This window comes from Triturus cristatus, chromosome 2_1, assembly GCF_964204655.1.
Source record: "Triturus cristatus chromosome 2_1, aTriCri1.1, whole genome shotgun sequence".
Classification (NCBI taxonomy): Eukaryota; Metazoa; Chordata; class Amphibia; order Caudata; family Salamandridae; genus Triturus; species Triturus cristatus.
Window position 1 is genome coordinate 1,033,024,254 of NC_140581.1, and position 27,552 is coordinate 1,033,051,805.

Here is a 27,552-nt window from a genome sequence, read left to right on the forward strand (position 1 = left end):
CCCTGGGGCTCGAGTTGCCTGCTGTGGCTGTGAGGACTAACGTCCTCACCGAGGTGCTTCAACCGACGGCAAGCTCCACTGAGCCTCTGCTGCAGTTTAATGAGGCCCTCATTGACGTTCTCCAGGGCACTTGGTCCAAGCCCTCCACAGTCCCTCCTGTGGACAGGAACGTTGCCCGGCACCACCGCCCTGCTCTTGGCGACCCCACATTCCTCTCCCACCACCCCACCCCCGAGAGCCTGGTTATCCAGGCCTCTACCTCCCCAATCCTCCTTCCCGTCCGCTCCTCCGGATAGGGAATCCAAGAGGTTGGAGCAATTTGGCAAGAAACTGTTCTCATCCCTGAGTTTGGGATTGCTGTCTTTAAATACCGCTTGCCTTTTGGACCGTTACTCCCACTCGCTGTGGGATGCGGTGGAGGACGTGCTGCCCTTGTGCCCGAAGGAGGCCCGGGAGCGACTCGCCCTTGCTAACGGGCGAGATGCAGCGCGGCACGCCATCAGATGTGGACTAGACACCACGGACTCGCTGGGCCGGGCAATTTCCACCACGGTGGCGCTTCGGCGTCTCGCCTGGCTGAGGTCCACGTCGTTTTCAGGGGATGTCCAAAGCTCCCTCATGGACATGCCCTTCGATAGCACTCGCCTTTTTGGCGAGAAGGCGGACTGTGCGCTGGCCCGGTTCAAGGACTCCCGGGCCACGGCCAAGTCCTTGGGTCTTTCGGCCCCGCGGCCGCAAACTTCCGCCTTTCGTGGCCAAGGAAGGGGCGCCTCCTCACGTCCGCCCAGCCACCGGCCGCAGAACCAACCTGCACGGGGTCGCGGATGTGGTTTCCGCCGAGGCGGTTCTGGAGGACAACGTGCCGGCCAGTCCACATCCACCCCGGCAGCATCCACCTCAAAGCCCTCCTAGTCCGAGCTTTCAGGCCCATTCAACGCCAGTGGGGGGCAGAGTTCGCCATCACCTGCTCCACTGGCGCTCCATCACTTCGGACAGGTGGGTGCTGCAAATCGACCGCAGGGGCTACTCCCTCCCCTTCGAGACGACCCCTCCAGCCATGCCACCGCAGAACCACCGTATGTCGGGGGATCATTTGCATCTTCTCCGGAAGGAGGTTTCGGCCCTCTTGGCCAAAGAGGCCGTCAAGAGCATTCCTGGTCCAGAAGTAGGTCGTGGTTGCTATTCCCACTACTTTCTGGTTCCCAAGAAGGGCAAAGGGGGCCTACGCCCGATCTTGGATCTCAGAAGCGTGAACGCCTTCCTCCGGAAGGAACGGTTCAAGATGCTCACTTTGGCTCAGGTTCTTGCTGCCCTAGACCCTGGAGACTGGATGGTAGCGTTGGACTTGCAGGACGCTTATTTCCACATCCCCATCCTGCCGGCTCACCGGCAGTTCACGGTGGGTCAGGAGCACTTTCAGTTCACCGTGCTCCCCTTCGGCCTCACCAGTGCCCCTCGGGTGTTCACGAAAGCGTTGGCGGTGGTCGCAGCTCATCTGCGCAGATCAGGGGTCCCAGTCTTCCCCTATCTCGACGACTGGCTGTTGAAGGCGGGCTCGCCCCAGCAAGTCGTCTCCCACCTCCAGACTACGGCAGACCTTCTGCATTCGCTGGGGTTCTCCATCAATGTGCCGAAGTCGCACCTGAGTCCCTCCCAAAAGCTCCTTTTCATAGGGGCGGTTCTCGATTCGGCGCAGTTCCGGGTCTATCCGCCGGAACAGCGGGTCCTGGACATTTGAGCCCTGATTCCCATCTTCCGGCCTCTGTCCTGGATTTCGGTCAGGTTGGTGCTGCGGCTTCTGGGGCTGATAGCCTCCTGCATCCTGTTAGTACCTCACGCCAGATGGCGGATGCGGGCTCTGCAGTGGGACCTGAAGTTTCAGTGGGCCCAGCATCACGGCAACCTGTCCAACCATGTCCTGATCTCGGTGGGCACTGCGAAACAGCTGCAGTGGTGGTTCACGAATCGCGATTGGGTCAACGGCAGATCCCTCTCCCTTCCCCAACCGGTGCACGTGGTAGTGACGGATGTGTTCCTCCTGGGATGGGGGGGCCATATGGGAGAGACGGAGATCAGAGGACTCTGGTCTCCGGTGGAGTCTCGGCTCCATATCAAACTTTTGGAGCTGAGGGCGATCCGACTTGCACTGAAAGCCTTCCTTCCCTCTGTCCGGGGAAGTGTTGTGCAGGTGTTCACGGACAACACCACCGCCATGTGGTATTGCAACAAACAGGGCGGGGTGGGGTCGTGGCCCCTTTGTCAGGAGGCCCTGCGCCTCTGGACATAGCTGGAACACCAGGGCATCACCCTGGTGGTTCAACATCAGGCGGGCTCTCTGAACGCCAGAGCGGACGAACTCAGCCGCCGGTGCATGATGGATCACGAATGGCGTCTGAACTCGGACGTGGCGCAAGGTCTCTTTCTGCAGTGGGGAGAGCCTTGGTTAGATCTCTTCGCCACCGAAGGGAACGCGCAATGTCAGCAGTTCTGCGCGTTGGAATTTCCAAGGCGGCACTCGCTCGGAGACGCTTTTCGTCGCGAGTGGAGTTGCGGTCTGTTGTACGCCTTTCCGCCTATACCACTTCTGCCCAGAGTGCTGAAGAAGATCAGACGCGACCGGGCCCAAGTCATCTTGGTGGCTCCGGATTGGGCACGAAGGTACTGGTATCCCGAGCTACTCAGTATGTCCATCGATCCCCCGATCCGACTGCCTCTTCGGGAGGATCTTCTGTCGCAGCAGCAGGGGACGGTCCTCCACCCGAACCTGTCCAGCCTCCACCTACATGCGACGGCGGCGTCTAAGTACTCCGGCGCACAACGCCAACGACGGACGCGGAGCCGCAGACGACGCCTAGCGACGCGCAAGGGGTATTGCTACAAAAATCTTTCCGAATCCAGCCTGACGCCTGGGGATATTCTAAGGTGAGAAATCTAACTAACTAATGTTTCTTACCGATACATCGGTACCGAAGGTAAGTAACTTGTTCTTCTGTTCTTGGTTTATCAGCAGCTTTGGATGCACACCTGAACACACTGGTTTTGATCTTTTGGCAGAAGTTTTCTTACTTCTGCAAAAAATGTTACGCCCCTGCAGGACAAGATTATGGAAGACCCTTCCATCCAGCGTGTCACGGCTTGCCTGCAAGTGCGAATGTTCAATTAGTTAAAAATGGGTTTTAAAAACAGTCTCCACAAGTCCATAACTGCAGGGCATGTTCATAGCAGATGAGCTAATGTTTCATTAAGGAAGCCACATAATCGACAGTTCCCTGGTTGTTGGTTGTTTTTCCACGATGGCTGTAGGTCTTTTGAATCGTGCATGCCCAACCGGAAATCAATAAAGCTCTTTTTTAGCACAACGCTGAAGTGAGCTACTAAGTAAGCTTGTGGCTTTAAAGACGTGTAAGAGTTAATCACAGTCCACCCATGCCGACGTTTGGAAATTGCTTTTTTATCTTCCAAAAAAGATTTCCTCTTTGTTGCATCATTTACCGATTTACTGAAATTTGCCCGGTCTGTCGTGCTGTCCCATGCTAATTGTATTTCAAGCTCCGACAGACATTTTCTCAGGTGCGTTCCCCATGAGTTTGGTGTTTCTTGATCCATCTGGTTTTTAATTTCCTCCCAGCAAAGACTATTCAATGAGCCAGGCTCGGCTGAGTGAAACGTTTGACATAGCTTCACGAAGCAATTCATGCTCCTGAATTTCTGATACTGAAGGCCGAACTCCAACCGAACCTGGGCTGGGGAGGCACACTTTGGCAGATTGAAGACTGCCTTATAAACCTTCGTCTGAAGTTTAACAGGTGAGCCTCCTTGCCGCACCAAATGACCAGGTCATATGACAATGAGGGAAGAATTTGGGCTGCCATCACTTTTAATAGATGGTTATGATTCTGGCAGCCCAGGTTTTTGTACAGTAGTCTGTGTGCGAAGATTAGCGATTGCGCTTTTGCTTTTAGGTCCGTTTTGTGTTCCTTATATGTTGAACCCCGCCCCAGTTTTATGCCGAGGTATTTGTAGGAAGCTTGCTCTTCTACGGTTGCCCCTTTTACGAGCCATTTGAACTTTGTTTTTTTAGTGTCCACTAGGCGTACCACCTTGGTTTTCTCTTTATTTAGTTCCAGGTTTTCCTGGTCTTAATAAGTTACTAAGTTGTTTATCGCTCTTTGTAATCCAATTGGGCTTTGGCTCAGCACCACAATATTGTCTGCGTACTGTAAAAAGGGAATTGGCTCTTTGGCCAAATTTGGTGGATAATAATCGGCTGCATGCATGTTTTAATGATGTCTGCGAGGAACAAGTTAAATAGGCTCGGAACCAGGACATCCTTGTTTTAGGCCTTGCTGTGTATGAATGCTGGCCGTTGCACTTCTCCCATCGCCTAGTTTCACTCTTGTCCAGGTTTCATTGTATAAGGCAATTATTGCATCCAATAATTTACTGGGTAACCCCCATGCTTTTAATTTTTCCCAAAGGCGATCTCTGCTCACTCTGTCGAATGCTGACTTCAGGTCGACGAAACATGCATACAACCGAGTTTTCTTTTTTGCCGCTTTTTCAGTTAAGAGTGCTAACATAGCCAGATTTGTTGTGGTGCTCATCCCTGACCTAAAACCCGTTTGGAATTTAGGGATTACATTCATTTCATCCATTAAATCTTGCAGCTGACCTAGGAAACATGATGCGTAGAGTTTGGCCTCTACATCAATCAAGGAGATCAATCTTTAGTTTCCAGGCTTTCTGTGGTCTCCTTGTTTGAATATTGGTTGAATTATATTCCCTTTCCAAGATTTGGGGACGTTGTTCTGCCTATAAATCTGATTAAAAAGAGGCGTGAGATAATCTGCCCAAAAATCTGGGGCGTATTGAAAGAGTGCATTGGGGAGCTCGTTAGGACCAGCCGCCCATCTGTTTTTAGTTGTTTTATTATTCTTCTTAGTTGTTTGATGTCAATCAGGTTATTAGATTTGTTACTGCTTATCTCTTATCCTGGTTCTTTATATTCTTCCCGGGTCTCGGTTGTAATTTTTTCTTCATCGAGTCGTTGCTTTTGTGGTAATTCTAAGGCCGTTGTCGCCGTAGCTTGCTTTTCGTACTTCGGGTTGCTGTACATGTTTTGCACATGTTGAATTTGTATTTGTATTTGTATTTGTATCTGGGTTTTGTATCGCGCCAACTCACCGACAGGTCTCAAAGCGCTACTGACCAAGTACAGAACAAAGATGGAGGAGATAGAAGGTAACGGGTCTAGCAGTTTGTTAATGAAGTGGGAACGCGTTCTTGAAGAGTAGAGTCTTCAAGGCCTTCCGGAAGCGGAGGAGATTGGGCTCTCTACGAAGAGCCTCTGGCAGCTTATTCCAGTTGATGGGGGCCTGTACTGAGAACGATCTGCCTCCTTTGGTCATCAACTTAAAGCGTGGTTGAGACAATACGAAAGAGCCCGACGATCGCAAGACGCGTTTGGGTTCGTGGAGCTCGAGCCTTTCCTTTATATAGGCTGGCGTCTGTCCATGTAATGCTTTATGGCAGATGCACATGCTTTTGAACTCCACTCTCTGCTGCATGGGTAGCCAATGTAATCGATGGAGCAAGGGGGAGGCATGGGTCCTCCTTGGAACTCCAAAGACCAGGCGTGCTGCGTCGTTTAGAATGACCTGGAGACGGCTGATGGAATACTTCGGAAGGCCGAGGTACAGCACATTTCCATAGTCAATTCTAGACACTATTGTGGCTGACACAATGGTTTGCAGCATATTTCTCGAGAGCAGGGGGGCAAGTTTGCGTAGTTGCCTGATTAAGTTAGTACAGCAGCCAACTACAGCAGAGACTTGATTAGCCATTGAGAGATCTTGATCGATTTTCATCCCAAGACTCTTGACATTGGGGCAGGATTTAGGGGCAGGGCCTAGCTCTTGGGGCCAGTATAGATCACTCCAAGGGGACACAGCAGTTGAGACAACCAGGACTTCTGTTTTATCCGGATTGATTTTCAACAGATTAGACGACATCCAATTCACTGTGAAGCGTAGGATGTCTTTGGCCTCTGATTGTGCCGATGAAGTGTTGTCGATGCTCAGCAGTAGCTGCGTATCGTCGGCATAGTTAAATACTTTGCACTTCATCTTAGCCAGCGACTCTACCAGTGGTTGCAAGTAGAGGTTGAATAGCAGTGGCGAAAGCGCTGACCCCTGCGGAACCCCACAAACTAACCTGCCCACCTCTGAGACCTGGTCTGCCAATTGGATCCTCTGCGTCCTTCCTGTTAGAAAGGCTGTGAACCATTTTAGCGCCTGTCCCCCTATCCCGAACCCGGCCAGCCTACCCAGGAGCAGTGCATGGCTGACAGTATCAAACGCTGCTGAAAGATCTAATAATATCAGCGCGCATGGCTTTTTACCGTCAGCCATGCACCTTAGCTCATCCAGTACCGACAGCATTACTAGCTCCGTGCTATGATGTGCGCGGAAACCTGCTTGCCGGTCGTGGAGAAGGTGGTGACATTCCAGGAAGGCTGACAAGGACTTAAGTACATGTTGTTCTAGTACTTTTGACAGGAATGGTAGCTGGGATATTGGCCTATAATTCTTCAGGCTAGATGGGTCGGCTCCCGGTTTTTTTATCAAGGGTCTGACACATGCCTCTTTAAAGGTGGATGGCAGAAGTCCAGTGGCTAATGAGGTGTTTAAAAGGTCTAAGATCTGATCCTCTAGAAGCGGTATTGCCATCCGAAGGGTGTCAGGCGGGCAGGGGTCCGCAGGGGAGCCAGATTTAGTGGACGCTACTAGTTTCCTCAGAATACTAAGGTCAATGTGGGGAAAGTCAGTGAAGTTAGGAGAGGGTGAGTCTGGGGGGGGAGGTTGTTCGACAAGAGGGACTGGGTTGTTCTTCTTAATCTCAGACAGGATGGTCGCTACCTTACCCAAGAAGTACCCTTGAAAGGTGTCACAATCAATCTGGGTATCAGTCTTTTCCTCTTTCTTGCTTAACTCCTTCAGTATTTGAAAGGTCTCTCTCTGTATGTTGGTGGCATTCTTAATACGCGTCTCATAATACTCCTTCTTTGTTATAACAATAAGCTTTTTGTAAGCTTGGAAAGACTTCCGGTATAGCTCCCTGTCAGTGGCCCTTTTAGATTTCCTCCAGCATCTTTCGAGGTAGCGAAGCTTTCTCTTGTTTTCGCGTAAATCTTCAGAGAACCAAGGGGCTCCTTTCTCTACCCCTTTTATTTTTTGTACCTTTTCAGGGGCTAGTTCATCAATGGTTGACCTAAGGGTAGTTGTTATCAGGTAGTACTTGGAATCTAGATCGGTGCTATCAACAGGAAGTGTGGAGTTCTGAATGTACTTGGGCATGGTCTTGGATAGAGTCTCGACATTCACCCTTTTCCATTGGCGCACTTTTTTAGTTTTAATGGGTAGTTTAACCTGGCAGATCTCTTGCGGTAAATCATATAAAATAAGGTAGTGGTCTGACCAGAGACAAGGTGAGACGCTGGTGATACATGCTTTTGGGGATGAAGACCAAACAAGATCTAAGGTATGGCCTTTAATGTGGGTTGGAACTTCCACTAGTTGTTTCAGTCCAAGAGTAGTCATGATGGTCTGTAGCTTCTGGGCTGATAGGTCTTGAAGACTTTTATCCCAATGGACATTAAAATCACCAGTTACCAGAATGTTTTTATAACGTGTGCAAAGATCTGAAATGATTGGATGAAAGAGATCGTTGAACCCAGGTGTGCTTTGGGGGGGGCAGTATACTGTTAGGATGATGAGGCAGGAGTTGTTCATAGTGATTTTTATACCCAGTAGATCAACGGTGTTGGTTGTCTCAGCTAGGATCTTTGTTACCCTAAATGGCTTTTTAAAGATCGTTGCTACCCCCCCACCCCGGGTACCCTCTGGTCGATTGTGCCACACCATGTCATACCCGCTGGGAAGGGCAGCAATGATATCCGGGGAAGAGGCATCACTCAACCATGTTTCAGTGAGTGTCAGGATATCAATAGTCTCATCCTGTAGCAGGGTAAAGATCTCTAGATGATGTTTCTGCAGCGACCTGGTGTTAAGGGTCGCTAACTTCACAGGGGCTAAGAGGCTATAATTCTTGCACCTAGAGCTATACAGGATGTTAAGTTCTTTGAGTATGGCACCTGTACTCGGAGATAGGGTATATCTGTCGGAGTTCAGTCCTAGAAGGTCCGCTGATGTATAGCAGGTGCGTGTGCCAGAGTCCCTATGCCCTAAGCCCGATCGTGCGCGGACGGGCGCAGACGGGCAGGACTCTGGCACGACTCCGGCGCGTCCGCTGATCGCGTCCGCTGCGCGGAGACATCCTAGCCCGTTTTTATAGCGCTGACGATGTCCTGGCTCACCTATCCCAACCCAAGATGGCCGCCAAACTCGACGCCCAGCGCTCTCGGCCTCGCAACTCAGGCGAGAGTGGGACTGGAGCTGGAGGGAGGGGGTAGGGGTGAGAAACCAGGCGCTGCTGAGCTCTCAGGGGTTATGGCTCCTCAACAGCACGCCCGCCGCAAAACATTAAAATTCACGGGACTAAATAACATCCCAGGTAAGCTGTTAAAAATAAATCAGTTTTTGACAAGAATAGATAGGAGACCTCCCGGCTTCCGCCTCAGGAGGGAAAGGAGCGTACAATGTCAGGAATTACCAGTTCCTCACACCTGGCGCCTTTTATAGCGCTGACGATGTCCTGGCTCACCTATCCCAACCCAAGATGGCCGCCAAACTCGACGCCCAGCGCTCTCGGCCTCGCAACTCAGGCGAGAGTGGGACTGGAGCTGGAGGGAGGGGGTAGGGGTGAGAAACCAGGCGCTGCTGAGCTCTCAGGGGTTATGGCTCCTCAACAGCACGCCCGCCAGAATTCTTCTCCGATTCCTGCTTCTTGTTGCAGTCTTAAGCCATTTGTCAGGTTATTTATGATGCCCCAGAATTCCCTGCTGTTTGGTAATTTACTTGCCCCCAAGAGTTTTGTCCAGATAGCTTCTTTATATGTTGTTTTTGCTTCCCTCATCTTCTTGTAATTGTTCCGCATTTCCTTCAGTTTGCCATTGTCTGTTTTCCTACCTGTTCTTCCTGCCATGGCTTGTAGATGCACCTCTCTTGCAATCCTTTTCTTTTGCTCTCTTAATTCTATGTTGAACCATGGCTCTCTCCTAATGTCTATTCCTTTTTGGCTTCCGTGAGTGGTTGGTGTTCCCAGTTTTTTACTCGCTCCTCTTCTTTCGGTGTCCGAGTTTGGCTCATGTATTCCTTAAGTGTGTCCAATATTTTATTCATGTCCAATCCTCGCCTTTTTAATTTCCGCAGGTTAAACTTTCCTGCGTGTTGTACTAGAGAGTTTCTTTTTTGGGCCTGAGCGAGAGTAATGTTGATGTTCGTGATTTGAGTGGAATGATAGCTTTCTGTGCGTGGGAACACTTGAAATGAGTATATACTTGGGATGAGAATACTACTGGTTATGGTGAAGTCTATTGTTGATCTACATTTTCCCCTCTGATATGTTATGGCCGCTGGTGTATCACCAGTTATATTACCGTTCAGGATTGTCAGGCCATGGCTTTCTAACTCGCACGTTATTGTATGAAATCCCCTGTCCTCCTGCCTCTTTTTCTTGTTCAATTTGTTATTTATAAGATTAGTATTAAAGTCTCCTGAGATGATCAAAGGACATTGTTCATGTGATCTTTGCCGCGCCTTAATCAGTTTCATTAAAATTGTGAATTTTTCCTTCCGATTCTTTTTCTCGGGGTGGATATAGACATTAACTAATATTAGTTGCCAGCTTAACTTGTTAAGATGAAGCTTACCGATAAGTTTTATAGCTTGAAACCAGTTTGCCCTGACGTCTAGTTCTTCTGTTTACCAACTGTGTTTTTGTGCTGCGTATATTGATAGACCCCCTCTCGGATGAACAAAGATTGAAAATCTTTCCTCAAGGGTATGTTGTTCTACGTAGCCCGCAATTGAAACTGGGTTCATATTCCATGTTCCTTGGAGCATGATTAGGTCTTGTTGCTGAAAAAAAGACTGAGTTTCATGGTCATGACCCATGTCATTAAAGCCATGAGCAGATCCTAATCATATTCTGTCTCACGTCTCCAAAGTTGCGGTCATGCCTCGTACCTTCCTTTAAATCATGCCTATTGGTCTGGCCTGGCGGCCCCCATCTTTTGTCGTCCGGGCTCAGCCTTAACTGTTCGTTAGGTATGCTTGTTACTTAGTACCTTGGGCACCCAGGTCCAGTCCATGCTGTCACATGTTTGGCCTTCGAGGTTTAATGGGCTCGCTGTTACATTGGCCTCAATATAATTGGTTGGCCTTGGTGGAGTACTTGTTTGGGCGCCGCGTAGACATGATTTTGGGCTTTTCCGTGGTGTATCTTTGCTTTTTTGATTTTTGTGGCTTCCTAGGAGGGGGTAGGGGTACATTGGACGTTTGTGGGGCCTCAACGCGATTCCCCAAGCTTCAAAAGTTGATCTTGTGTATATCTTATCCACTAGTTCCTTTGAGGACCAAGTTGTTAGGGTCTCTTCAATATCTGGAGTGGATGTTATATGTTGGAATTCCACGGCTAATCTTGTGTGGATATTCCCTTTAGTTCTGGAACTTCTTTAAATAGCCTTAGCAGGTTTCCTCGGTTCAATATGTCTTGTCTTCCTTTGGTGGAATATTCTGGCACAAATGTCAGTTTTTATGTATTCTCCACGGTGTTATTTTGAGAGCTAATGGCAATTTTTTAAGTTTCGGTCTTTTCCTAATAAAGAATTTCGAGTGGCTGATGTTTCATGGTCAGCGTAGGTTTCTTGGCCCATTAATTCTTTGACTGCCTTTTCCTGTGATATAGGCAGAATGCTTACTTCCTTTGTAACTTGCTCTGATTTTCTTGATTTTTTTAAGTATTGATGGCTGTGTTACTTCAAATTGTGGTTCGGTGGGGGAAAGCCTGCAGGTTCGACCCATTCTATTTAATGTGACATTTATCGGATTTTTAATACTTTGAACTTCGTTATTTATTTTATCGTGCACTTTGTTGTCTGGTGTTTCTTCCGTCCTTCCTGGTTTGTTCTGTATTTTGACCTCCTCTTTCCAACTGGGTACTTCAGTTTGTGGTTCGGTGGGGGATAGCCTGCAGGTTCGTCCCTTTCTATTTATTGTGACATTTATCAAATTTTTTATACTTTGTACTTCATTATTTGTTTTGTCGCGCACTTTGTTGCCTGGTGTTTCTTCCATGCTTCCTGGTTTGGACCTCCTCTTTCCAACTAGGTGTTTGCACCCCTTTATCTGGACTTATGGCTCTGTTGCCCTGGGGAGTGTTTCTTGCCTGGGCCTGCATTGTTTTTTCTGCCCCTTCTCCATTCTCAATTGGTTGAATTTGGTCTAATCGCCTCTTTTCTGATCTGGTAATTTGTACAACTGCTTTTGCCAACGGGTGTCTTGTTTGGAGAACCTGATTTGTGGACTCATGAAAATGGGGGCTATGGGATTCAGGGCTTCTTGCTTTATGTTAGATCCATCAGAATCTATTATATGGTTTGATTGGTCTGAAACTGTTATTGAAACTTCCAGAGTGACTTTTTTCAATGATTTTATTTTTTTTCTTTGCGTTATTTGGTTTGTGAATATTGAGAAGAATTTCTCGGAACCTGAGGAGGATTGGTTGTTATTTTTACACCTCGCCTTCCTTGCACTTTTTCTTTGCCTTTTAGTGGGTTTTACAATTGGGGAGGTATTAATAATGGTCTGTGTTACTTCGATTTGGTGGACCCTTATGTCAGACAGTTCCTCTGTTTCCTTTTGCTCTGCTTCTCCCTGATCATTGCTGCTTGTCTCTTTTATTGTTTTTTATTTTATTTGATGGGTCCTTTTTCTCTACGTCCTTTTTGGTTCCTATTGTTGCTTTGGTCTTGCTTGTTGATTGAACTGCCCCTAAAATATCCGTAAGTATTTCGGGCAGGTTTGCCAATTTGTTGATTATTTTGCTGCAGCCACAGTTGAGCTGCTGTTGGAGATTAGTTGTTTGTGGCTCTGAGTTTCCCCTGCGTGTTAAAAGGGACGTAATTAGGTCCAGCTTGGTGATTATAACTGAGATATGCCCGGCAATTATGTTAATAAGGTCTATCTGGACCTCCATTTTATCCAATTGAAATGTCAGTACCCTGATAGCGTGTTCCAATGTGCCCAATACGGTTTTACTCGACAGAGTGGTTGGAAAATCTTCAGGGGACTTTCCTGAAATCCCTGACCCATGATCGATCCTACTAACTGATGAAATTGTTGTTGGAGGTGACAGACTTGATTTATTTTCGTTGAAAAGCTTCCTTCTTCTGGTGCAATCTCCTGTTGGTCGTTTCGGTGTGTCGGGTTTGATGGAGTGGATGCCACCATTCCCTCTCTGCCCTGTACTCTTCCTGTAACGGGAGACAAACTTTTCCCTTGAATTCCTTTTTTTGTTGTCACCTGTTTTTTGTGTGTTGTTTTCCAAAATTTGTAAAAGATTAGCATCATTGGATAGGGAGAAAGAGCTTGACCATGCTTCATATAGAGGGGCTTCCTTTTCAGCTAAGGTGTTTATTTTATCTTCCGTGTGTAATTTTTTTTTTGCCCTCATTTGAACCTCTTCCGATTCCTGTATTATAGTTTGTTGTGGGGCTGATCTGATGCACCTGGGGGGTTACAGTTACCAACCTACTTTCTGGGATTTCTATAATCGATTTCTGTAGTGCTGAGTTCTCTTCTAGAGCTTTATTGATATTTGACCATAACTGTGGCTGTGTAAGAGGGGAACTTGTTTTAATGGACATAGAAGTGCACTTTTCTTGTTGGTCTGATGGTCCTGAATTGGAGTCTCCCTTTTTTACCCTTGTGTAGGGAATTATTGGGCTGGGCAGCCCGGCTGACTCTACTGTTGGTGCGTAAGTAGCGGCCATTGGGTCCTTTAAAAAGAAACGTTTCTGGATCCCAGTGTTACCACCAAGACTAAGGAGTGATGATTCTGGTGTTGGCGCTGAAACTAGTTTCTTTCTTGGTCTGGGCGCCTTTCTTTTTTTAGCTTGATGGAGGACCTTGTTCTACTGATTTTTTATTTTTGGTTTTATTCTTTCCAGTTGCCACCTGACGCACTTTCCCCGATCTCATGTTCCTTATTGGGTTGTTGAGTTGTCTGGGGTTATCTGGCCTTGAAGGCGCTGAGAGCAAGGCACGCTGGTGGGCCCCTAGCTGTGCCCAACCTAGTTGGACTGCTTCCACTGACTCACCGGGCCTCACTTTGCGGCAGCAGCTATTGGCTGCCACGCTCTATTGTCGGTGCTTGCACTCTGCTGTGGCTGTTGTGGTTCTGCTGTGGCTGTTGTTGTTACTGTTGTCCTGTGAAAATCCTAAACAATCTTTGACCCAGGACAAACCGACAACTCATGCCGCTCCCACTCCCGGAACCACTGCGCAGCTCTACTGAGCTGTATTGAGTTGTGCTGAGACCTGCCAGGACCCGCTGGGGGTCTAAGCTGTACACCACTGTCACTGTCACAATGTGCCCGATGTGCTTGAGGAGCCCGCACTGCCGCTCTTACTGCCAACCACCTTATTATCATAGCAAGTCCTGTGCCGGTCAACTATGATTAGTAGCTACCTGCCATTAGTCAATCCATTGCCTAGCTCAAGGGGAACAGTAATTAGATTTGGTTAGCGATGACCTTACAGGTTGTGAAGTTCACTGACAGAAGGACACATGACAAATTACAAAAACGTTTTGTAGATTGTACGAAAACACACATTGCAATCATGTAGTGGAATTTTGATCTAAATTTCAATGTCTTTTTCGCAGTTAGATTTCTTTTTTTTTATATATACCACTCTTAATTTTAGCATGTTGTAGGTTATATTGTTTGACTCTCTTGTGTTTTGGAAAGAACGGTAAATCATTTTTCTTTAACAAAAAGTTGAACATGGCCAGTATGCCTCAGCTTTCCTTGACATGCACAGAATTTCACACCTACAACTGGCAGTACAATTCAAATATTGTGGCCTTACGTCAACATTTGATGTTGAATTTTAGCCTGTAGGTATCTGCTCTGGAGTACAATGAAAAGATGGACTGTAAAGCTTTAGGATACATTTATAATTATGTTAAAATGCTTTGGCACCATCATAACATCTTTAATATGTAAATCATTGATTTCAACACATTTTGCTTTATGTAGAAATTGCATTTTTTCTGAATTTTAAGGGAAAAGCGTTACTGAGAAATTATTTTCATTGTTGTTTTGAACAGTCTGTTTACAGACTGCAAAATGTTTCAAGTTCCTTGACAAGTTTTGCAGCTCACCGGGCAAATCTCTGAGAATCTTGGAGAAGAGGAGCAGTTGGTTCAAGGCTTGTGCGCATTACTACTGGGCATTTCCATTTACTACAATGACAATTCTTTAGAAGACAATACCAAGTAAGAACAAAACCAATACTGACTTTGATAAAGCACTTAGAGCTTTATTGTTCACATATGTATTCCATGAGTGAATGGAGTGGTCTCAGAGACGTATGCCATTGTTATTCGATTTCGGTTTGTTTAGTTCAAGAGAGTGTAAGAGATTACTTTTTCTCATCCATACAAAAATGTTTTGCTGTTGGTTATACATGTGTCTTCCGTTATCTATTCTGGAGCTACATTCTCAAAGCAGGGTTTTACAACTGCAAATGCCTGTGCTGAAATCTAGCAGCACTAAGGTATTCTTGTTCATTGTGCTCTGAGGAAGGGTTAACCAGGCCATCTCCTGCTTAGTTTAGTTACTAGGATTCGGCAATAACTTTGCTTTATTTAAATAAATTTTCACTGTTGGTTAAACTCAGTCCATCTGCTCTTGAAATGCATCAACTGACTAAAGATGTGTTTTTGTTTTCTATCTACATGCTTTCTAGAGAAAAACTGAAACAGTTGATAGAGAAAAGAATTGGAAAAGAGAATTTCACAGAGAAATTGGGATTCATTTCAAAGCACGAACTGTATTCAAAAGCTGCCCAGAAACCTCAGCCAAATTTTTCCAGCCCAGATCACATGATATTCGATCACGAGTTTACCAAGCTGGTTAAAGAATTGGAGGGTAAGATCCACTGATATATTGCATTAGTGATAGGTGCTTATTTTTATTTTCTGTGTGTGAAAAATTATGAAAAAGTTGCTGGCTCATCTAAAGAGGTATACATTTCATCCAAGTGAGTACTAATAAATTGATTAATAGTGTAACTGTTATTCAATTGTTATTTACAGACCGATGGGGCAAATTGTGTTAGGAAGTGACTTATAAAAAACAAGTTTATTCTAAACATTCAAACATCTGTTTTTCAATAAAAAATATGAATTGGCTTGTCATTCAAATTTCCATAGTAAAATGGGCATCTTTTCAGATTGTACACCTCTTCTTCGGGGAGGGTATCTCAACATATTTTCATCAGACTGCAGCAGGAATTATTTTCAAGTCGCAAGTTGTGGTGACTGCACCTATTATAGATGGCATGCATGGGCATCTGCTCCATGGTCCGATTGTATTTTACCGCCGTTGGGTTCAGATGTATCAATGGAAGCTCCAGTTGGACACCTCCTAGTGTTCACACTGGGCCTTCACGCAGAGGTTCCTCCAGTACTTGCCCATGTTGAAGGGCATGCTCAAGCCTGCTGGGGGTATCTTTAAAGAGCCTGTAAATGCTACTGTTATCACGCCCCCAGTTTACAAGAAGTTTATGGCTTCTCTCTCAGACCCCCCTACATGAGACGGCAATTACCCCCCGATTCTCTAGTGGTCTATTTGGCCAGAAAGAGAGGTAATTCTCAGACCACAGGGGATGCAACCCCTCTAGACCAGGAAAGCAAGAAAATAGATGCTGCGGGCAAACATATGGCAGCGCAATCGGCCACACAGTGGCACATCACCTACTAAGTGGGCTTGCTTTCCTGGTACAATTACTCACACTGGGACCAGATGGAGGATCTTGTACAACATCTCACAGAGCAATATCACAAGCGGGGGAATGAGTTGGGTGCGGAGGGGAAACTTATCTCCAATACTAACATCCTGTGTGCTCTGGATGCTGCGGAGACCGTTGTTCGCGGCATTAATTCTAGTCTCCTCCGCCATGCATGGCCACGTGTCCCCGATTTTAAACCGGAGGTGCAGCAACACCTTCTTTCTGTGCCCTTGATGGTAAGCATCTTTTTGGCCATCAGATTAACCAGATGCTCGAAAAGATAAAGGACACCGTTACTGCTTAATCCATGGGTGCATCACAGACTCGCATTCCAGTAGCTCGTTTTACCGCCCACAGTACAGCGGTGTAGCCAAAAAAGATGCCACCCCCATGATTTCCACCTCTTGAACCAGACAACTCCAGCAGACCCCTTCACAGGGTTACCACAGAGGAGGGTATGGGGGCAATGGCAAGGGAGCCACTACCTCAAAACAGTGACACTCTCCATCCAGCACCCTGTCCGGGGCAAGTTGCCTGGGTTTCTGTCTCACTGGGAGGCAACTACCGCCGACTGCTGGGTTCTAGACGTCATACGGGAGGGGCACTGTTTAGAACTCGCCCAAACACCACCCAGCATCCCCTCATGCGCATGCATGTTGTCCACAGAACACCAACGCCTGCTCCAAGAAAAGATGCATGCACTACTTGCCAAAGGGGCCATAGAGCCGGTGCCTCCACTACATCGCAGCAATGCTCCACTACTTTATCATTCCCAAGAAAGATGGGTACCTCAGGCCTATACTCGACTCTGACCCCTCAACAAGTATACATCCTGTCGGAATATTTCTACATGGTCACTCTTCAAAATGTCATCCCCCTGCTGTGGTAAAGCGACTTCATGAGTGCTATCGACTTGAAGTACACCTACTGCCATATTCCCATCCATCCCGCCCATCGAAGATTCTTGTGGCTTGTGGTGAGTGGACAACAATATCAGCCCAAGGTGCTGCTTTTCGGGGTCACAACAGCCCCCAGAGTCTATGCCAAGTGTCTAACTGTGGTAGCCACTCGCCTCACATGGGAATGCATCCACGTGTTCCCTTCCGCAATGACTGGCTCACCAGGAGCACCACGCAGCAGCAATGTCCGGCGGACATGCAGACAACCATAAACCTTCTTCACAAGCACTCTAAATGTGGTTAAATCTTGCTTTTTGAGCCCTTTTAAGTAAAACCCTTCCTTGGGGCTACCTTAGATTCAAGGATGGGGAGGCATATCCAAGCCTGGCCATGGACAATGCCTTCCAAAAATTGCTACCTCTTTTTCAGTGGGATCGTCCAGTACCGGTCAGATCAGTGTTTGTTTGACATGATGACATCCTGCATTGCAATAGATCCTCATGCAATGATACACATGCATCCCTTACAGCAGTGCCTAGCAGTACAGTGGTCTCAGGCGGAGGGTTTAAGGAAGGATCTAGTGTTGATTTAGGGCTGTACACATTGCTCTCTGCAGTGGTAGAATGCCAACAACCTGTTGCAGGGATGGCACATTCTAGACCCAGTCCTGCAGAAGACCATCACCACAGATGCCTCGCTCTCAGGATGGGGAGTGTGTTTGCAACATCGCACAATACAGGGATGGTGATCACCCGCGCATCACGGCCTACACATCATCCACCTGGAATTGCTAGATATTCATTTTGTTCTTTGAACATTCCTTTCACTCATTCACAACAAGGTCATTTTAGTCTGCACAGACAACACCAAGGCCATGTTTTATCTACAAAAGCAAGGGAGCACTCACTTGCCCCAGCTGTCTGCTCTAGCCCAGAGCATCAGGAGGTGGGCGATACATCACAGGGTGCAGTTGGTCATACAGTATTTTCTGGGTCTAGACAACGGCATAGCCCATCTGTTCGCCAGGACATATGAACAAGTGCACAAGTGGGAGCTGCACCCCAGACCTTACCCATTTACTTCCGGTGCTAGGAGTATCCTCACATAGACCTATTTGCCACCACCGAAAATGCTAAATGCCCAAACTTCACCACTGGGTTAACACACCCTAGATCCAAGGGCAATGCACTATGGATGAACTGGTCAAGGATATTTGTCCATGCTTTTCTGCCTCCTACCATTTGAAGTTAGCAATTTGACGCAAACATCTCTTACCCTATTCCTAGTAGCCCCAACCTGGGTGCACCAGCCTTGGTACTCTACTCTACTGAAACTCTCTTTAGTTACTCACAAGAAGCTCCCAACAGGCTGGACCTTCTCATTCAAAACCATGGAATTCTCAGGCACCCCAATGCTCAGCAGCTCCATCTTGCATTCTGGCTCCTGAGGTCATAGAGTTTGGTTATCTTAAATTATCAGAGGAATGTATGTCCTAAGCATGCAAGCCTACTACCGGGGCCTGTTATGTGGAAACATTTCCTACACTATTGCATCACAAAGCATGTCACTCCTCTTGCACCGTCCATACAAGACATTGTCTATTTCCGGCATCACCTTCGGCAGTCAGGCCTTGCCTACACCTCCGTTTAATTACATTTGGCTGTTGTGGCTCCTTACCTCCAGAATAGGCAGCACACTTTGCTCTTCAGGGTACCAGTCATTTATGCCTTCATTAAGGGTCTTAAGCGGGTTATCCCATCCCGGGTGTCTTCTACCTCGTGTAGAATCTCAATATCCTCCTAACTAGGCCCATGGGCCCACCTTTTGAGCCCCTTTACTCATGCCCATTTCAGTTTATTTCATGAAAGGTAGCCTTCCTTGTAGCCATTATTTCCCTTGGGCGAGTCTGAGGTACACGGAGTCACCTTAGAGGAGCCTTTCTTCCAGGTTCATCCAGTTAGGTGGTCCTCAGACCCAACCCTAAAGTTCTCCCCAAGGTGGTTTCCAGTTTTCATCTCAATCAAACTATCGAGTTGTGAGTTTTCTTTCCACATCGGAGTCTGTAGAAGATGACTGGTGTCAGTTGCAGATACTCTTACCTTAATTATTTACTTTGTATGGTCATTTCATCTGTATATCTATGCTCCATCTACATCTTCACCCTGCGAGCGGAAAAAACAATCTGACTGTGGAGCCAGTGCCATGCGCATTGTCTACAGCAGTTGGTCACCACACCTCGTGACTCGAAAAGTCTTCTTCGAACAAAAGCAAGTTGCAGACATCTGAGCCCAACACTAGATGGCAGGAGTGTGCACAACATGTTAATATACAGCACTCTATGCCACAGATACTTGCAGGGTAAGTAACATTTTTCTTTCCGTGTTTTTCCTGTGGCCGGGGTCAGGTCACTTGTAGTAGATTCTCCCTTAAACTGTATTTCACTTGAGGAGAAAATGCCTGTTACTAATAAAGGTTTGCTTTTTCCACAACAGCATACTAGTTGGGCAGAAAGTCTGAGGGCTCCCTGTGAATGGAAAACCAGGATCCTGCTGCCTATCAGAAGGAAGCCAGATTGAATGTCACTTCCTTTTAATTACTGTTTGGAACCCAAACACCCATTTTATGTGTTTGTTTTTGTAAAATATTCTAAGTGTATACTTAGGGGCACTAGTCTCGTGTCCCATCTGGCGCACTGCTAAGTGGGTTATAATTTCCCCCATTTCTTTCTCCTTTGAACACTTTTTTTTATCCGTTTGCATCCTTAGAAACCAATGATTATGCTGATTCTTTTCATTCATCCATACTTTTAACCCCTTCAGTGCCCGCCCCTTTCCCCGCCCAGTGCCGGCCGTTGCATTAGCGGGCGGGGACTATGACGAGCTGGACTCGTCATGGGCACAGCGCCACCGCGGCCCATGACGAGTCCAGCTCGTCATGGGCACTGAAGGGGTTAATAAATCACTCAGGAGACAGCGCCATTTCAACTTCTGTCTTTTATTCTTGACTTTTTCAAATGACTGCTGCATGCCCATCCAGGCTTTTTACAGTTACACGTGTAATCCAAAAGTGAAACGTGCAGCAGAATTGACTCATCTTTTTATACCCAATGCATTTCGAACCTACAATGGTTCTTCTTCAGGGGTCTCTACAACAAATAAATAAACACTGCGCTAGCTGTTCACAGTTAACCTTAGTACATACTAAAAAATATATATGCAAAACCAATTTCTCACTTGTGCCCCTACTACTCCCATACCCACCATACTGAACCCGTCTATCCAAGCAAAACCAATCCCATTACTCCACCACCTTCCCCTTCCCTCGTAATCACTGCAAAACATACCTCCTGATATTCAACCTCTACCCGTTCCTCATCCCCTCCGCAGTTTCCCTCATAATCATTGCAAAAAACGTGCTGCCAACAAAGCAAACTGAAACCACGTGCCTAACACCCAACATCTCAAATTCAACAACCCATTTCCGCTAACAATTCTCCCCTTGAGATTCTAACATCTAAAGGATGCTAAACCCGCTTCCCCAACTTCCACTCATTAACACAAAACAATTATGTACCTTATCACGGTCTTAGCCGGAAGCCTGATCTTCTCGTTCACCTCTCCCCATGTAGTGGAAAATCATTCATTCTCACTGCCGTTGACTCCGTAATTTAAAACCAAATTCTCACCAATCAAACTCAATGCGTTTCACCCCGTGACCAATTACCCTACAGCTGTGTCACATGATTAGAAAAGTATAACTGCTACTTCAAGTCTCAGAATGCACTTCCCCCAACTGTGCCGTAATGAAATCAAACATAACTTAAACATCCCCAAACTCCCCCATTCCTCAACCCTCCCATCTCAAATGCGATCTACTCAAAGACACTGAAATCTGAAATTGCGAAATATAACAAGTGTGTGTTAAAAATAAATGTCCTATGTTTAAAAAACAAAATATGTCGTGTTTAAAAAATAAACCGTTATGCTAGATCATAAGTAAATGTCATTGCATGATCAAAATGAGTATCAATACATAGTCCAATGCTCCACAAATGGATGCCCTGTGACTGAAACAAACCCACAGAAATCCTGTGACTAAAAATGATAAATAATTAAGAAACACGCATGGTTAACTGTCCGCAATCCGACTACGGCTGCTCAAGTGTGCTGTTATGACTTCGAGTCCACTCTGAAAACGTGCTGTCTCCATAGCAATACTGTTCTCTTTATCTCTATCTTAATTTACGTGAAACGTTCTTAGTCCGCAGGGTGCAAACTCCTTTTGGGACAAAAAATTGCAAAGCAAGAAACAATAATTTGAGATTGCACTCCTTTCCTTCTTATCTTTAATAAATCAATAATCATGTTGTCACGTTGATGCGTGTGATCAGATTGCTGTGCTCCATCCCATTCACAGCTCATACTACAAGTATACTTAGGGGCACTCGTCTCGTGTCCCATCTGTCGCACTGCTAAATGGGTAATAATTTCCCCCATTTTTTCTCCTTTGAACACTTTTTTTTATCCGTTTGCAGCCTTAGAAACCAATGATTATGCTGATTCTTTTCATTCATCCAAACTGTTTAGAAATCACTCAAGAGACAGCGCCATTTCAACTTCTGTCTTTTATTCTTGACTTTTTCAAATGACTGCTGCATGCCCATCCAGGCTTTTTACAGTGACACGTGTAATCCAGAAGTGAAACGTGCAGCAGAATTGACACATCTTTTTATACCCAATGCATTTCGAACCTACGATGGTTCTTCTTCAGGGGTCTCTACAATAAATGAATAAAAAACACTCAGCTAGCTGTTCACAGTTAACCTTCGTACATACTAAAAAATATATATGCAAAACCAATTTCTCATTCTAGCAGGAATCATGAATTGAATCTCATGGTTTCTTAAATTCAGCCCACTTTTGTTTCTTCATTTTACACAACACTGAAACAGTCCTTGGGTACGAGATGGTTCACATCTAGATTTACGCATGAATTGCTTGCTTGTCTTGTTCGACCTGTAAATGAGTTTGTAGTATGACTGAGTTTGGTTGCTATACCTGCTATTACACAACCACCTTGGGCCCCACCTTTGATTGATTCTGACATAACACAGTTGATTTAGAAGCTTATTATAGGGTTTTTGGTGGTGTGGCCTGCATGCATTGCCATCAGCAAGTATGTTATTGATGAGGTTCTGTATGTCCTTTAACGTCAAATCGTACAGATGTGATGTTAGCATGTGTAAGTAACATTTGGGGACAGCTACATTGATGGAGCAGTGTGAGAAAGTGCCATCTTTCTTGCATGGTATGCCCTCATGTTTTGCTGAATTGCTGAATGTACTTTGAGTGTACCCTGGACTCCTGCCAATCAGGTGCCCAGGGCCTATGTTCCTTCCCTAAAAACACAAAACCCAAATTGGCAAACCCTGTCCACATGTCAGCCCCTGGTAAATGGTGCCCTAGGTACCCAGGGCCTTGTGACCAGGGAAGGCCTCTAAGGGCTGCAGCACTCATTGTGCCACCCTTAGAGGCCCTGTACCCTTACACACACATACACACTCCCCTTGCAGGCTGGGTGTCTGGGTGCAAGACAAAACAAAGAGTCGACATGGCAATCATCCCTGTGTGCCATGCCCATCACCTACACTGCCATGGCATACATCAGCCACCCCTCTAGCTGGGTAGCCTATGCCAATGGTATGGGCGCAGGAGCCCTGTGCCACTACAGTACCCAGGTCCATTCCTGGGCACTGTAAGTACAGTGCTGCCATTTAAGAGTATATGGTGCTGAGAGCTCGTCAAACACGAACTCCACAGCACCATAATGGCAACACTGAAGACTGAGAAGTTTGGTATCAAACTTCTCAGCATATTAAACCCACATTGATGCCAGTGTGGGATTTAATGTACCAAGTACCCCAGAGGGCATCTTAGAGATGCCCCCTGAAACCTAACCTACAATCCACATCTGTGCTGAGGCTGCCTAGGCTGCCACGCAGCAGACATGTTGCTGGACCCCTGGGTAGGAGAGCCCCTTCTCTCCTGGGTCTGCAACAATGCACATCCTGGGCGAGGTGCTAAATCTCCTCCCCCAGGATGGGCAGGGGGAAGCTTCAAAGGCATGCCGCCTCTGTGAGCTTCCCCAGGCCACTGCAACCCCCCACTTTGGCGGGAAGCTTGGCCGGAAACCCCAAATAAGGACAGGGGATGTGCCAGCCTGCCAACCCCACTCCTCAGGTGGGGAGGCGAGGTGAAGCACATCTCCGGGCTCTCGCCATCTTGATGTTGGGAAGCCCTACCCTATCAGGACTAGGCTACTGCCCCCCTCCCACAGGACAGAGGCAGGATAGGGGGTGTACCCACCCCAGGACAGGGACCCATTGGTCCCTGCCCTTCACCTACCTGTAACACCCCTAAATCTAGTATTTAGGGGCACCCTGAACCTTCCTTCCCCAGATTCCAGATTCCAAAATCCGAAGAATAGCTAGAAGAAAGAAGACCTGCCCTGCAGCTGCTAAGAAGAGGAAGACACCAACTGCTTTGGCCCCAGCCCTACCGGCCTGTCGACCCTCGAACCTACTCCTGCTCCAACCCGGCATCTCTTGTGGCCAGCAACCTCACAAACCCCGGAGGACCTGGCTACCTTTTGACTCTAAACCCCTGGGACTCCCATGAGTAGAGGCTGAACTCAAAATCTACTTCTAATCCCTGGCAGCAGCCCTGAACCGCGAACCCAGCACACTCTGCACCAGCGAAGCCTGGCCTGTGCCGGAGTGAACAAAGACCACGAAGACGACCCCACGGCGACTGTGACCCCGAGTCCGGCACCCAAGGACCTCCCTCGACACTCCTGAAGAAGCCTGCAGCCTCAGAACAAGGTGCCCCCCCAACCGCGATCAACAGAGGGTGAGATTTCCCGACACCAAAAGGCACCCCTGCACCCGGCGCCCCGCGGCCCCTTGTGCCCAATCCCGGGGTACCTACCTATCCTCCAACTACCCAACTTACCTCTCGAAATGGTGGTGGCACCTGAAGAATCCTTGTCCCCGAGCTTGCAGTCTTTTTCTAAACCGGAGATTTCCCATTGAAATCAATTGAGCGCCCGAAGGCTCAAAAGCACCCTGCGCCCAGCCGCCCGAGTGGTCCTGGCCGTGCAACCTCTACACCTATCTACTTCCCCACTTGCCCTGAGTAAGTGACCAGGAGCCCAGCTCCCACAGCCGCGTGGCCTGCTAGTCAGCAGTCACCAACCAAGGCCCCCTTACCTTTCATAGGATAACATTGGGGCTAACTCTCTCTGCACCCGTCCGCCCTTGTGTCACTGAGGGTGAACCAACTGTACCTACCTGTCCCTGGGAGACCCCTGAGTCTATGTCCAGAACCTTAACTCTGCCAGTCGAGTACTTACCTTTAAACCGATAACTCAATTTTCTTCATAGGGTAACATTGACTGGCTTTTTCCTGAAATTTCTTTTAAGTGTGGACTTTTCAAAACTTAAAATATTCACCAAAAATCAGCCGAGTAGCGAAAACGAAAATACTCACCTGCTCTTAGGTAAGCTCCCAGTGCTGGATCTTGGTGCCCAGCACTGACTCTGAAAAATACTTACAACTGTGCTTACCAGTAGCCCAATTTTCTCCCATAGGAAATCATTGCCTGTTTTTCTGTGAAATTTCTTCTAAGTGTCAATTTCTGCAATCTTTAAATATTCTTTAAAAATCGTATAATATCTGAAAACGTAATTGCTTACCTGTTTTGGATAAAGGTCCCAGTACTGTGTCTAGGCACCCAGTACTGGATTACAAAAGTAACGAGAAGATACTATACCTGCAACTTGAATTTTCTGCCATAGGGAATCATTGACTGTTTTCTATGAAATATTTTCTAAGTGTCAACTTTTAAAATAGCAAAATATTGTCAAAAAATCATCACAGTAATTAAGTCGACTTTTATCACTTGATTCCAAGTACTGACCCAGCACTGAATCTAGGATCCAGTCCTGGAATTCCAAAAGTAATCCTAAAAGTAATCTGTGGCAAATAACTTGAAACTTCCATTGAACTCAATGCATTATTGTGTTTAGAATTGTGTTGCCTATTGCAACCACTTGTAACTTATTACAAAAAGTCAATTGCATATTGCAAAAGTATTTATATAAAGCATCTTGTTCTGAGGAAGTATATTTTAATACCTATTGTTGGTTCTAAAATAAAACAAACATATATTTTTTATATATAAACCATTGGCCCAGAGTTCAGTTATTGAGTGTGTGAGACCATTTGCTGGCTGAGTGTGTGCAACAAATGCTTTACACTGTCTTCTGATACTGCCTTACTGCTCGACCAAGCTACCACTTTAGAGAGTAAGGTTATATCTAACTTTAGCCTCTGCCAAAACTCTGGGGACTGTGGACTCTGCACACCCTGTACCTATTTGGGAACAGTATATACAGAGCCACTTTCTCACAAGTAGTGACTGTCTACTGCTCAGCCCAGACAAGACTAAGGTAAAGCATATAATATCTGAACCCACGTTGAGTTGAAGGCAGCCATATGTCAAACACCCATTAGGTTTCTGTAGCAAGATGAAGTAGGTTTGCTGACCTGTGCCAGGAGGCGATACGCCTCTTGAAATGGCTGGACCATCAAGGAATCTTCCTGGTGTTAAAGCACTTGGCAGGATCTTTGAATGCCAGCGTGGACGAACTCAGCCGGCGATGCCTAGAGAATCATGAGTGAGAGTTACACATGGAGGTTGTGCAAGCTCTCTTCCGTGAATGGTAGAATGTGCAGTGTCAGCAACTTGGCACGTTGGATTTTCCAAAGTGTCTTAAACTAGGACATTGGTTTTGCCTAGGGTGTAACTTGTGACTCCGTTATGCATTTCCACTGATACGTCTCCTGCACAGATGTCTGAAGAAGACCGATTGGGCCCAAGTCATCCTTGTGGCTCCAAATTGGGCATAGAGAGTATGGTATCTAGAGCTCATCGGCATGAGCATCTGTCCTCCCATCAATTTGCCCCTTTGGAAGGATCTGCTGCTCCAGCAATGGATATTACACCTCTACCGCCGCAATCTCCAGAGTCATGCTTGTAGATTTAGCGGCAACAACTTAACACCTTCGACCTTCCTCTGGATGTGGTTGATGTCATCTTGGCAGCCATGCATCCCTTGGTGAAATCTGTATAAGAATGTCATTGAAACAAATTTGTGGTTTGGAGCAGCACACGTCACATTGATCCCCTCCAGGCAGAATTATCGGATGCTTTATTTGTTCTCTTCCTCCCTAACCCGGCAATGCTTTGCTTTAGTGACGGTTGAAGGATACATTTTGGCTCTTTTTGCCTTCTTACTGTTGCCAGACCAACCCTCATTATTTAAATCACCAGTTGTGATGCATTGTTTGAAAGGACTCGAGCATTTGTTTTTTACTCCTCACTCTTTGTTATGGCAGTGGGTTCTTAATCTGGTCCTTAATTTGTTGTGAACTCCTTTTAAGCTTCTTTGTGGCTTTTCACCCTCAATGTAGTATTCTTTATTGCCATAATATCGCCATGGCAGGTGAGTGAGCTCCATGCTATGTCTCAACCCGCCATATACCACCTTCTTCCCAGGCCAAACTGGTTCTGCAAACTCGGACATCCTTTCTACCAAAAGTAGTGGTGCCATTCCACGTCTGTCAAATCATCACCTTGCAGTGTTCTATGCTCTGCCTCTTCTCTCTGAGGAGGAGGAGGAAAGAGTCCATTGCCTAGACTCCAAAAGAGCGCTGTAACTTTACATAGACTGTACCAGAGCATACAAAGTGGACCATCAGGTCTTTGTGTTGTTCGCTGAAGTGAAGGAGGGCAAAGCCTTTAAGAAACGGACAAGCTCTTGCTGGATCCTGCTCTGCATCAATATCTGTTACGTACTGGCTGAGAAGCAGCCTCTGGAAGGGTTAAGTGTTCATTCCATGGGAATCAAGACTACTGCCATTGGAATGATATGCAGAGCTCCTGTTCAGGACATTTCTCAGGCGGCCACGTGGGCATCCCTCCATACCTTCACAAAGCACTACTGTCTGGACAACAAAGTTTGCTGAGAGGGGGTATTTCTCCCACTCAGTCCTACAGGACGTTTTGATTTCAGCCAGTTCACAAACTCCTGTCTTAATAATTATTGCTTTGGCATCTATTTAAAAAGTGACAAATCTGTGGGTAGAAGTCTTTATTCAGAAGAATAAGTTACTTTTGATTACTCTTTTCCCAATACAGACTCTATCTAACCACAGATTCCTTCTGATCCTCCCTGTTCTGTGAATTGGACTCTGTTCTTTAAAACAATGGCAAGTCTAGGAATCTGCACCTGGGCGCCCGCAGGTCCGGGTGATTGTTGTTCCCTTTTTCTGCAAGTGGGGAAGGGGAGCTCCAGAACCTTTCACAAATACAGTCTGATTGTTTATTGGTGCCCTAGCATGGGATGTCATAGAGTTTGCCCATCATAATTTGGTTTGCACGATATACCATATGGTGTCTTTATTTACGTCCATGATCTATTTGCGATCTGCTATCTCAGTTAGTTTGTGTTGAAATTGAATTTTTTTTATAGCATTGAACCATGCACTCCTGACACAGAATATTGTGCAATGCATTTTACATCTGATGCTGTCGCCCGGGTAGGATGGCAACAT

At 46.6% G+C, this 27,552-nt stretch overlaps 1 protein-coding gene across 4 annotated transcripts in view; it reads left to right on the forward strand.

Moving 5' to 3' along the window:
- Positions 1 to 27,552, forward strand: part of USO1 (USO1 vesicle transport factor) — a 448,004-nt gene that overhangs the window by 245,248 nt on the left and 175,204 nt on the right. For 2 of the 4 annotated variants that reach the window (XM_085635281.1, XM_085635264.1), the window contains 2 exons: positions 14,342 to 14,460; positions 14,934 to 15,115. In XM_085635281.1, coding sequence (XP_085491407.1) covers positions 14,342 to 14,460; positions 14,934 to 15,115 — 301 coding nt within the window. Of the gene's footprint in view, positions 1 to 14,341; positions 14,461 to 14,924; positions 15,116 to 27,552 lie in introns of all 4 variants that reach the window. The other 2 variants (XM_085635255.1, XM_085635273.1) reach the window with 1 other exon arrangement.